Source organism: Podarcis raffonei, chromosome 8 (assembly GCF_027172205.1).
Source record: "Podarcis raffonei isolate rPodRaf1 chromosome 8, rPodRaf1.pri, whole genome shotgun sequence".
Taxonomy (NCBI): Eukaryota; Metazoa; Chordata; class Lepidosauria; order Squamata; family Lacertidae; genus Podarcis; species Podarcis raffonei.
Genome location: NC_070609.1, coordinates 49,486,287 through 49,499,367, shown reverse-complemented (window position 1 = coordinate 49,499,367; position 13,081 = coordinate 49,486,287). Strand labels below are relative to the sequence as shown.

General features: G+C 42.6%; 1 protein-coding gene across 2 annotated transcripts in view; it reads left to right on the top strand.

Moving 5' to 3' along the window:
- CA5A (carbonic anhydrase 5A) overlaps window positions 1-9,510 on the top strand; it is a 28,420-nt gene extending 18,910 nt beyond the window's left edge. For both annotated transcript variants that reach the window (XM_053399951.1, XM_053399950.1), the window contains exons 3-7: window positions 4,487-4,605; window positions 4,935-5,030; window positions 6,091-6,153; window positions 6,978-7,133; window positions 8,826-9,510. In XM_053399951.1, coding sequence (XP_053255926.1) covers window positions 4,487-4,605; window positions 4,935-5,030; window positions 6,091-6,153; window positions 6,978-7,133; window positions 8,826-9,035 — 644 coding nt within the window. In that variant the 3' untranslated portion in view covers window positions 9,036-9,510. The remainder of the gene's footprint in view (window positions 1-4,486; window positions 4,606-4,934; window positions 5,031-6,090; window positions 6,154-6,977; window positions 7,134-8,825) is intronic.
- The last annotated feature ends 3,571 nt before the right edge of the window (window positions 9,511-13,081 follow it).

The window sequence follows — 13,081 nt, the reverse complement described above, 5'->3', positions numbered from 1 at the left end:
CTTGTAGTCCCAGAGGAGGAGAGGTTAAAATTGTAGTGTGTACTAATAGTAACATGGCCATTTAGCTACAGTGATGGAATTCACAGATCCATGTTTGTGAGAGGATGAGCTGTGGATGTAGCTCAGTGTTAGAGGGCATGCTTTGGATGCAGATGGTCGCAGACTCGGTTACCTGTAACCTCCACCTTAAGAAAGCATCCTGGAGGGTGGGGCTTGAGAAACGTCCACCAAAATCCTCAGAGAGCTGCTAGCAGTCAGAGTAGACAGTACTAGGCTAGGTGGGCTCATTCAGCATAAGACAGGTTTTTGTGTTCATGCTGGTGTATAAATATATATAGATAACTATGCAGGCAATTAAGGGTACACTTCCCACAGTGGTCTATTTATGTTTTTAATTTTTTTCTTTACCTTTTTATGATTTTATTGTTTGGTTTGATGTTTGTACAGTATACTGTTGTAAACTGCTGTGATACATTTTTACAAGACAGCAGTATAAGTGAAAACATTAAAATTGTGTTGGGGGTCTCCTTAAGCAGGCTTCTAATATATTAAACATGGACAAGAGATACTAGGCAAGGTTGATAGATTTACTAGCAGAAAACAGCACCTTTGCTTTGCATTTCCAAGATCTCTCTTCTATCTTAGCATCCTGATATGACTCACTTTTCCCATTATCCTGCACACTGTCCCTTGGTTTCTGCTAAGAGAAATTGCACAGAGGTCTCTCTCCCCAACCCCCCCCTCCAAATTTGATGATTATCATAGCTGTGGCTTACTTCAGACGCCACCCTCCTTTCCTGTTCCTCTGCATTCTCTATCTCGGCCTTCTTGCTCAAGTTTCCTAGCCTTCCTTGAGGGTAACTTTTGCTCTATAAATTTCAGCTGCTAACATCCGCCGGTTTCCATTGAAACGCTTTAGGTTTGCTTTGAAGTCATTCTGATCCACGTCACTCTTTTCAATCTAATCATTATATGCCTATAACGTCTCCCTCTTTTTAAATATCTAAGCAGAGACAGCTGCTAGTGGTGATGCTTATATGCTACCTCTGCTGTCAGAGAGGCATTTTGCCTCAATACCAGTTGCTGGGAATTGCAGGTGGGCAGAATGCCATTGCATTCTGGTTCTGCTTTTGGGTTTCCCATTAGGGTATCTACTTGGCCACTGTGAGAGCAGGATGCTAAGATTAGATGGGCCATTGGCCTGATCCGCGAGGCTCATTTTACAAGACAATAAAATAAAACACATTTGTGCTGCTGGCATAAAAATGTCTTAACGTGCCTGATAAGCATCCAGCCAAGTGTCATTTACATTACTCAAGCCCCAAAATGAATAAACATAACTTCCCTATGCTGCAGCCCACCTGTTGCAAACCCTGCTCATTCCAGTGGGAGCGGGATTAGGAAGGGACTTAAATTTTAGGCTTGTTCTTGCTTTACTATAATGCTTTTCTTCTTTGTGATTCTTTCTGACTCCTAAACACGTAACTTACTCTTCTTTCCCACCTGCTCCTGATGCTCTTTTCTTCCTTTGTTTTCTTTCTCCTTGCTTCTTCTGTCTGACAGTAATAGGCAGCTGCACAGATAGAGAAGAGGAAAAAGAGTGGATTAGAGTCAAAAAGTAAGAAGGAAGACAATGGCAGTAAACCGAATAGAGGAGCGTGCTTTTAAGAGAGGCGGCATCTGAGATGGGATCTAAATCAGATTTGTGGCGAGGATGAGGCTAGCTGCACTACGGGGAGTAGAATGAAAGCAAAGGGAGAGAGAGAGAGAAGGAAATGAGAAACGAAGGCGTTGGACAGCGCAGGTAAGTGCTGGTGGTTGTGTGCACACTGTTGCCCTCTGGTGGTTGCTTTGTGGTGTTGGCGTCTGCTGTTTTTGGTGGCAGGCAGAACTTCCAAAGTGCAGTTAGGGGCACCTCCCAGTGCATTGTGGGATTGCCAGCAGTTAATGTTTAGCAGTGCAATCCAAGCCCAAGATCTACCAGGAAGAGAGAACTTGGATTCGTCAGATCCTGAGCTTTCTCGGCTGAGCTGGGGCTGTGCCCAGTGTAAGTCCCCCACCCCAGCTGGGCCAGAGTTATGCCGGCATAAGGCTCTCAGCTAGGCTCAGCTGGTGGAACGTAAGACGGCATATGTCAGTGCAAATCCCCCAGAAGCGGTGTTCCAGGGGTGTGTTGGCACATGAAGGGGCAAGGAGAGACTTACACCTGTTCCAAACCTATTCCTTCACTTTGGTCTGTGACTGGAAACCCAGTGGAACTTAGCTGACAAGCAGTCAAATTTCTCCTGCATGGAGGAGTCACTTACGCTGGCTTTCTGTAATTAGGATTGTTCTGTCAAGAATATACAGGGACTTCCACGTCTACACCTAGAGATACAGGCTATGGCGCAAAAGAGACCACATTATATTGCATTTCCTCCCATTCTCCTTAATTTAAAACTTTAGGAACTGCTTATTTAGCATGTGGTAGAAAAACAAGCATGTGGTAGCGACGTCGCTTTTTGACCCTTCAGCACTTCCTATCAAGTGGATAAGGCATGAGAGGGCAGCAAGCATCTCAGGAATTTTGCTCAGTGTCTGCATATGCACTTTTTTTGCAAAATCACGCTTGTTTTGTAGTCACGCATGTATAGAAATTGCCGAGTAACATAGAAGTCATGTTTTTGTTGTACTAGCACATGACTTAAGAACGCGAGTACTTATTTTTACCACAAGGGGGCAGTCATATTCAGCCTCATTTTCTGCTACATTCATCCACAATTCTCTGCAGATGCTCACAAACCCTTTTCTCTATACATCCTGGAGGAAAGTGGTTTTAGTTGTGCAGGGTGCACTGTCTTATGTTTGGGCTCACATAGGTAGATTACCCCTTTTTAAAGTCAGCCAAAGGAATGGCGACTAGCAAGTAACAGACTAAACACAGCATAACAACATACCGTTTTCAATCTCTTATAAAGGATTTGGCGTCATTAAGCAACAGATAACTTTATTAGGTTGTCCTCGTATGTGAGCCCAATGGAAGTTTCAGCTGCCATCCTAGTGATGAAAAATCTAAATGGGGACAATGTAGGACTCTATTTCTGTAAGGAATTAACCACATACGGCAATTCTAACTTAGGCTTTTAAAATTGATTTTCTTGTAAAATTTAAAAATACATTTGCATAGGCTTACAGATTTGGTTGCATATCAACGTATAACTTACAACAATAAAATAAAATAAAACAGTCCAAAATAATATCATTTTGAACTTGTAGACAGAGTTATGGGAGAGCATGAATGCCAGAGTAATTACAATGACATTACGATGTGCAATAACATAGGATGTTTAGATTGGGGAAGACAGGCAAGTAATTGTAACAATTCAAAATTATATTTCAATATCCATTCTTTTCATCAATGGTTACATCTATTAAACTGAAATAATAGGGAGTGAAGTAGGAGGGATAATGCATGCACACCAGACCACATTGGATACTGTAGGTGCTGTCACACATGGCAATTCTCTTCTTCTGGAGCTTTTTAGGTCATGTGCTAGGTGTGCCAAAGATTCTGCATCTTTGGTGATGTGTATCCAGCAGATGTGTTTGACATTTGCTTCCATCGGAAAGAAGGAACATAACCCAGAAGAACAGTCCTTACAATCGGTGCTAAATTACCAAAGTGTTACTGCAGAAAACCTTTTCCAGAATTTTACTTTTCCTAAGCAAAAGCAAGTCGTGAGAATTCTTGCATTGCATTAATGGCAATCTCTTGCTGCTATGGTGTGGATAAGAAATGTAATTAATCTGTGATCCCAAGTGTGCTTTACTATATGTATATAAGGTGTCGGTCTAACTTCCCGGTAAACATGCCAGGCTTGTGTTCAGATGGCTCAGCTACAACTCCAGGAATAGCTCTGTCTTTCGTGGTCACCAATATTTGTCAGGCTTCCAGAAGCATCCCTGTAAGATCATGGGATCAATGCAGAGACTATGTTTGGATACTGTGGATGTAAGCATCCTATAATATCTCAGTGAGCCAGCCCAGAGACTCCTATTTACAGCAGCAGAGAAGTCACAATGTGCATCTTCACTGTGATTTTGCAAGCCCTGCTGTGGTTTATTCCCCCTCTGAAGTGCGAACAGTTAGAAGGACGTTGCTTTAAGATTCTTGCCAATCGCGCAACACCCCTCCTCTCTCCAGCACAATGCACTTTGTGCACCAAGCCAAATCTTCTTCACTTCTGCTTTTGGCCTCTGTGTTGTAGCCATTTGATGCCATCCACCTACTTTCAGGAGAACCAGGCAGACTCTGCTGCTACTTCCTACTTGCCACGTGTCTCTAGATTAAGAGGGAGAGGGATGAAAGAGATACAACAGTGCAATCTTACCCATGTGTATTCAGAAATAAATCTCATTTATTTCATGGGAGCTTAGTTTCAGGTAATTGTATAGGCTTGGGGCTTATACAATTGGCCTTCTAACATTATTTTTCCTCTTATCCAAGTTATTACAGGAGGTCCCTTAGAAAATAACTACCGGCTGAAGCAGTTTCACTTTCACTGGGGGGCCATAAATGAATGGGGCTCGGAGCACACGATTGACTGTAAGGTCTTCCCAGCAGAGGTAAGAGGATACTTTCGTGAGATTCTGGAATGTTGTGCACCAGTGAGTCTTACTCAGAAGTGTTCACAAAAGCATTTTGGGCCTGTGACATTTCCTCTGTGTTCTGTCAACGCCTGGAAAGATTTGGCCGGTAGCCATGCAGCCATTTCTCTTTTTTTGTGTGGGGCTGGGGTTGTGGGGTTGCTCTTGGGCAGCCAAGAGTAGAAGGCTCAGAACTCTACTGCAAGGTCTTTGAGAACCATACCTGATTCATTGCAGTTTTTGAAGAAAAAGATTGTTCCATCTCGTTTCTTCCACGGTTCTAAAATACGGATTGAATTTAATTTCAGCTGCATTTGGTACACTGGAATTCTTGCAAATATGAAAGTTTTGAAGAAGCTTTGATGGAAGAAAATGGTTTGGCTGTGATTGGAGTCTTCTTGAAGGTATGATGGTGGGAAGCCTGTAATCTTCCAGTGGTTCATTCTGAACTGTCACTTATAAAAGTGTGGAGACACTTCCTTACACAAAGAGCACCTTTAAGGCTGCACTCCTTTGCACATTTACCTGGGAATACGTCCAACTGAACTCTTCCTTTCAGTGGTAAGAGCTGCCCAGCCATGGAATGGGCTACCTCGGAAGGTGGTGGACTCTCCTTCTTCTGAGATTTTTAAACAGATGACAACCTGCTAAGGATTCTTCAGCTGTGATTCCTGCATTGTGGTTGGTTAGACTACTTTACCCTTAGGGTCCCTTCCAACTCTACATTTCTATGATTCAATAGCACTTACATCTGAGTGGATGTTTAATATATTTTTAATCTTTGTTGGAAGCCGCCCAGAGTGGCCTGGGAAACCCAGCCAGATGGGCAGGGTACAAATAATAAATTACTATTATTATTATTATTATTATTATTATTATTATTATTATTATTATTATATTATAGAAGTGCACTGCAAGTAACCTTTTAACTTTTTGTTTATATTACCGTAATAATACATCCTGTTGGTTAACTAGATCAGTTACAAAACCAGAAACCAAGGATCATACTGAGCAGGAAGAAGGAATAAATGGAGAAAAAAAAATGAATTATAGGGAGGAGGGAAGAGAGAACGGGGGAAGAGAGTGAGGACTTTTCAGCACCCAAACTGCATATGTGTCCTCTCTGCAGTGGTTCAATTATTGTACTGATTGAGAACTTCCAGCATTCCCTTGCATAGGGTGATGCAGTTGGTGGTAACAAATAAATACCAGAAAATATTTCAGCTGTGTCCGGCAAAGGCTAATGGCATAGTGCAACCTTTGCCAATCTGTTTCCCTGTGGAACTTTTGGACTACAACTCCCATCAGTCCCAGCCAACTGGGGCTGATGGGAGTTGTAGTCCAAAACATTTTCAGGGCAACAGGTTAGAGAAGGCTGACCTAATGTCATAGGAGTGGCACTAAACCACTTGATCTCCAGATGCAATGAATAAAAACATACTCTTTCTCCCATTCCCTTCACAGCTTGGAGCCAATCACAGTGGGCTGCAGAAGTTAGTAGATGCCCTGCCATCAATTAAACACAAGGTAAAGAGAATTTTAACCTTAGATGCTATTCAGTATCCATCTCACAAAATGCACAGGAGCAATCAATAGGTTTGCCCTGAAGCCAACCTGACGATGAGCATTCCTGGATGATGCATGTGCCTGTTGTGTTTGTGCTGGTGGCCTTACGGTGCCTGTGTTATGCCACAGGTGGCCTAGAGCACTGGAACCGCACAAGGCCTTGCTCCCACTTTGAGCCAGGCATTTGTTCAGAGAGTTGAGCAGTCTGATTCCAAGCAGAGGAGCCAGGATGTGTCTGCCATTCTCCCAGTGGCTTCTGGAAGGGCTGTAGCTCAGTGGAAGAGTGTCTGCCTTGCATGCAGAAGGTCCCAGGTTTGATCTCTGGCAGCATCTTCAAGTCGGGCTGGGAGAGAACCCAGCCTGTAACCCTGGAGAGCTGTTGCCAGTCCATGCAGAAAATATTGAGTTAAGATGAGCCAGCTCCTCTCTCCACGCTTGGTGCCTGAGGACCCAGGAAGACCAGTAATGCAAGCTGAGGATCCCATCACAAATAATCCTGACTGAATGAATTTATTATTTCGGTCACAGACCAGTTCCAGCTCACATACAAAATCAGAGAAGTCATGAAACACAATAGGGATACATTTAAATTATCAGTTCGGTATAACAGGGACAGTACAGATATAGCAGCAGTTAAAATATATAAATTAGATCTTACGCACTAAAATATAACCTGAAGTGTCATTTAAAACCTTAATCATGATGATATCACAGCTTGTTTCCCAAGTTTTAAGGCAATTGCACAGAATAACCCAGACTAATCACTGATGGCTTGCATTTGCTAGGATGATCTCGTTGAGTTTGATGAATTTGACCCGTCCTGCTTGTTGCCATCATGCCCTGATTATTGGACGTATGCAGGATCTCTGACCACCCCACCGCTTTCAGAGTCCGTCACCTGGATCATCAAGAAGAAGGCGATAGAGGTTGATGATGATCAGGTAGAGCAAATGGAAACTCGCCATCTGTAGCTGGTGTATTGCTGGGGATGGATGTGGGAAAGCAGAAGGAAGAATGAGATTCTCAGCTGGGAAAAAGCTTTCTAGGAGGAACTTGGTGTCTTCTAAAATGTTGTGAATGCAACTCTACTTTATTTTCACCTCTGCAAGTGCAGTATAGAAAGCACATACTGCTGAATAATAACTGCAGACATATACAACACTGTTAGGCTGAGTTTATATGTGGAAAGGCAAATCTTTAAAACTTTGTAGTGTGTGTGTGTGTGTGTGTGTGTGTGTGTGTGTGTGTGTGTTTTGCAATCTCAAAGCTTCCCTCCCAATGCTAATTGCAGCTTCCGGGGAGATAGGGTTGCGGCTTTTTTGGGTGACTTTGGGATCATGGTGGGGTGGGGGGAGATTAAGCCCTCTCAGTGAAAATTGTCCAGTTCCTGTGTTAATTGTTTTGTAAACTGACATGATTGCAAATGGCATGTTGAGCATTACATCCAATTTGGCTCCAAGTATGAAGAATTTAAACAACGTCTGGTGCAGAGAGAGACAGACAGATGATGAGAAACAAAATGAAATGCTTCCTGTTCCTAACAGTGGCAGTACAATAATATCACTATTAGAACAAGCAAAATCATACGGATTCTCATTTGGAAGCAATTCCTGCTTATCTCAGTGGGATTTACTTTCGTGGTTACTTTCATGAGGATTTCAGCTATTTTCCTCTTTTTAAGCTCAGTTCCTTCCTTCTCTAAAATAACACTTGCTTTTGTGGCACGCATTGGGCCTTTCCAGTTTCTATGGGTCAAATTATGTTTGAATTCTTTTCCTAGCAACAGGCTTCTCACTTTCCTCCTTAGATTCCTTTTCCAGGATTCACTAACTCGGTACAGTCATAATGCTTAGCCATGGTTTGCTTTCCTTTAGCCAAAGATGAGCATTGCATCTGAGTCATGAGTAAGAATTGATCACAAACCTGAGTGTGAAATTGTGGCTTGTGATTAATGTTTTCTTTCATTTAAAGACTTACATTCCTTTTTTGTCTCAGAAGAAGAGATCTGTGGTGGCCAATAGGATTCAGGTTAAAAAAACAACAAAAAGGCCAGTACAAAGCTAACTTAAAAATATATAACATAATCAGAACAACAACAAAGTAATAACTGTTGTTGAGCAAACCATGGTTAAGGCAGCTTCCCTGTTAACAGCAGCCTAGTCTTGCATGCCCTCTGGGTGCAGAGCTTAGCTAGTTAAGATAAACTGTGGTTGCTTTTGTTGCACATTTGGGATCTTCAGGGCCAAGGCAACAAACCATAGTTGTGACTGCACTGGGCCTCTAACTTCTGGGTGTTTGAATCCTGGAAACTGGGGCAGCTTAAGAATGTAGGCTTGATTAAGAGATGGCATGCCGCCATCCTGCAAATGTCTAGGATTTGATAATGTTCTCAAAGGCTGACAAGCTGCAAGTGATAAGAGATGGATTTTGTCTCCAGGTGGCCAAGGGCAGCCCAGTCTCTTCTTAAGCAGCTCTGGAAGAGAGCAGAACCATTAACTTGGGAATTAGTGTGTGTGTGTGTGTGTGTGTGTGTGAGAGAGAGAGAGAGAGAGAGAGAGAGAGAGAGAGAGAGACAGAGACCAATTTTGTTTCTTCCCTAACCCTTTCTGGACTTTGCTCTTTCTCATTTCCAGCTTGAGGTGTTTCGGATGTTGCTTTTCACCCCTGCGGGAGAAGAAGAGCAAAGGATGGTGGACAATTTCCGTCCACTTCAGCCAATAATGGATCGTACCGTCCGTTCCTCTTTCCTAATCCAGCACCGACGGAACATTGAAACAAGATCAGATGAACAGATACATCATTCCCAGCAGGAAACGCCCCAGGCAGGGCACTTGCGCCTTTAAGGAGAGGGGGAAAAACATATACAATGTTTATTAGCACTTTATATGTTTAGAATATATCTTGATGCAAGGTCACTTACTTTAAAGGGTTTTGGGTTTGTTTTGGGGTCCTTTCCTCTTCTAATGAGCTGCTTTTTCTGTCGCGCAATAACCTGCTTTAACATAAACCCCTCCCACAAATAGCCATTCAGCGTATGCATCAAGTAGAATTCCAAGTTTTGTCATCAAGACTTCTCTATTGCAATATATATATATTTGCAGATTCTCAGTTTCATAATCTGTATGGTGGCAAAAGATGTCCCCAAGAGGACACATTCAAGGAAAGACATAACTAAAGCATAGCTCTAGGAAATGGAGAGTTTGCACGAGTAGATGACTTTTTTTATGAATGGACTTGTGCTTATATTGGTACACACGGTCCAATTCTGTCTACCTCTGAGCTTTTAACTTTATAACAGTTATCTAATTTTTCACTGTATCTTTTGTGCCTACCAGAGGTGTTTGTTTTAGTTCTCTTGGATCCAGGGAATAAGCCTTTTCCACAAACCAGTGGATTTAAATGGATTCTGGATGAAATCCTAAGTGTGCTTCCTTGGAAACGAGCTCAATTAAGATCAGCAGGAACAACTTCAAAGGAAATGGGCATGTATTTACTGACATGGTTGAGACTCCCACGTGTAGACTTCGTCATGAGCACACCTATAAATATATATTCCCCCCCCTACTCTGTAGGCTGATCTCAAGTCTTAATTGTATTTTTAAACAAAAGCCTGCAAAGTATTTGTATGAGCAAAAACAAGCCTCATCTGGGATCCATCTTCTGCTAAAGCTATCTTGAGATTTATCATGTGCCAGAATTAATCAATTGCTTTTAGCATTGCAGCCCTTTTCAACCCCCCCCCTCAAATATCACGTAATAGTACTGAGGAGTGTTCTGTTACAGTTTCAGCATGTACATGTCAAAAATAGAAATAAATTGTTCTAGCAGTTTTGAAAAACAAGCTTCATTAGCCATGTTACTTAAATTATAGGGTGAACCGAAATCCACTTTCTGCAAGCATCAGTTTTTGTTTACATGTGTGCCCTCATTTTGGCCTATGCAAAAGTGGGATTAATTTTATGTTTCCCACTCGCCCACAGGGAGTGACTCTGTCTTCAGCACACGGCTTGTTTTCTGCAAGGGTGGTCTCTCCTTTTCAACCATAGGTTGGTGGGTCTTGTGTACCAAATATAACTGGAGTATAGCAAAAGTTAGAATATGGCATCAGCTGTATGGATATATTTGGACCAATCTATTCTCAGAAACTAAACAGGGCAGGTGTGGAAAAGCTTTGGCCCTCCAGATATTGCTGAACTACAGATCCCATCATCCCTGGCCCATTGCTCAAGCTTGCAGGGGCTGATGGGAGTTGTACTGCAACAACATCTAGAGGGTCCCCACACTTGGCTCAGATAGGAGCTCAGTTTGGCACGCACAATGGTTTTAATCCTTGCAGAAGGTGGCAACTTTAGGTTATGGCCAATGGTAGTTCTACCCAGAGAAGACCCATTCAAATGAATGGACATGACTAACTTGGGCCCATTAATTTCAGTGGGTCTGCCTAGTTGCATCAACCCTTTAATTCCACTTGGGCTGGTGAGAACAGGAGCCAGGTAGTTTACACAACTTTTAGGAAACGGAATTGGCTTCTGTACTTCAGGGGTGTCTTTTTGACTTGTCTTTTTGATAAATGGTTTATCTTCCTGACTGTTCTTATGCTTGTGTATTTATAAAATCTGCTATCATATATACCCCTTGTTCTGAATATGCTAAATGAATTGCTTTCAAATTAGTAATAGTGCGATGCAGTGATTCTGATTTAATTACTGTGTCTCCGTGTGGCTTGGATACCAGGCAGAAACAATTTATATAGGCTGTTAACACCTGTTTTCTAAAACAAAAAACCTCTGACACTTAAGTTGGTGAATTGGTTAAACACAATGCGTATTTACAAGCCTCTCCTCCTGTTGCCAGAAGTTATTCCAGTTTTATCCTCCTTTTAGGGAGGAAAAATGAACTGTTTCATTGTATGGAGAGCGCCTGTGACTAGATAAAAAATCTACTGAATTGCATTGTACTTGGAACGGAAGAACAATAACACACTGTGTTGAGAGCAGTACTTGCTGAAGAATAACGTAATGGTTCATTATGCTCCTGGACTGCATGAAACATGCACTCCAAAAGCAATCTGGGTGCTTTGAATGCCATTGTATTTGCCTGTTCGCTTGAGCAGTAACCATAAAGAATACCAAGCAAACTGCCTACTGGGCATTTTTAAAAAAAATTCTGTAAATCACTGGGGCCTCCCAGGGGAGATCTGGATGGAGGCTGGATGGTTTGCCTGGCCTCCTCCCTTCATCTTCCCAGTGGAGTGGCTAGTCTGTGTGCAGAAGCAGCGCATGAACGTGCTGGCACAATACAGTGTTGTGGGACCCCGGAGTCAAGCAGGGCTTTTCATGAATGCTAGGCCAGAGGTTTCTGAAATGGCTCAGAAGCATTTGAACCTCTCAAGATAAGAGAAGCAGAGAGCACTGATTTGCAAGCTATTCTGGGGGCATGTACAAGCCCATAGATACGTCTGCAAAAAAAAAAAAGTTCTTTGGCATGTCAGAATGGAAGAACTGGTTGCATATAAAATGGCTCTGAAATATGTGATAGGGTAAAGCTGATAAATGTCTGTACCATTTGCTTTTAATGGGGGAACCACGTTATATGCATTGCAAGGAATAAAACTCACTTTGTAACTAGGCCTCAGCAATATTAATAATTTGACCCCGTTCTTCCACTCCCTCCTATTTTGACCCCTATTTTTGACAGATATTCTTATGCAAAAACATTCTCTGCCTCTTCTCTCCTTGCGTTTTTAGTGTTGGGTGCAACTGTACAAAAATGCCCCTCTCCAATCTTCCGCCTGACTCCTGGCTGCTATAAATCAATGTCTGGAAAGAAACTTCTACACCATCCAGTATCGTAATGCCTGTGAAGCAGCAAAAGGGCCTCTGGGTGCAGCATCTTGCCTCTGGGTGTGTGGGACCCTCCATCAAATCCTTGCCCTGTGATAAAGCTGATGCTGTTCCAAGAACAGAACATGTCTAAACTGAAGCAAGTTCTGGGACTAGTGGAGATTCTTTGTTCTATACCAGGCATGTCCAACAGGTCGGTCGCAATCTACCAGTCGATCGCAGGACATTAATGGTCAATCGTGTACAATTAAAGAAGTAGGGGAAAAAGTAACTGTGCCTCCCCCCCCCCAAAATGCTCAACAACAGCTTTGCCTCCCCCCAAAAGGCTCGACAACTTTGCCTGGCAATGACAATGGGTAGATCACTGCCAGTATTTTTATACTGTTAGTAGATCGCAGTCACTTGGGAGTTGGACGTGCCTGTTCTATACAAATCGTCTGCTGCAGGATTGTGTCATAAAGATGATATCTAAATCAATTAGCTATTGAATGCTAGGACCAGCTCCAGATATTGGCTAGAACGTAAAACCATGTGTGTGTGTGTGTGTGTGTGTGTGTGTAGCAATAGCTTACATTTTGGAGCAAAGCAATTATCCTGATAGTTGAAAGTCACCTGTGCATTATCTCTGGCCTTGGGGCCACTTTTGCTTCAGGTATAATTATGCCGTGTGAGCAAGGAGCCCCTTTGATGTGACAAACGCCGCTTGTCTGAGTATTAGCACATGGAGTACTGATTCTTTAATTGAATCTTCTTCAAAGGGTCCGTGGCTGAATGCAAGGACCGGAGTGGTAATAGGGCAAGCACTCAGAGCTGTTACTCCTATGTTCTGCGTGGTAACTTCAAAGCTCCGAGTGCAAAATAATCCCCTCTCCTTTTGCAGAAGAGACAACGAGTTTCATATATTTGAAATGGCTGGAAATGGACATAATCTAATTTTACTGTGTGAACGGGTGGAAAGAGTGCTGGACCCGAATTCAAATGGTTGCCAGCCACAGGCTCCTCAGAGGGCACATTTCTACTCCATCAAGCAGGATATGTTTCTCCAT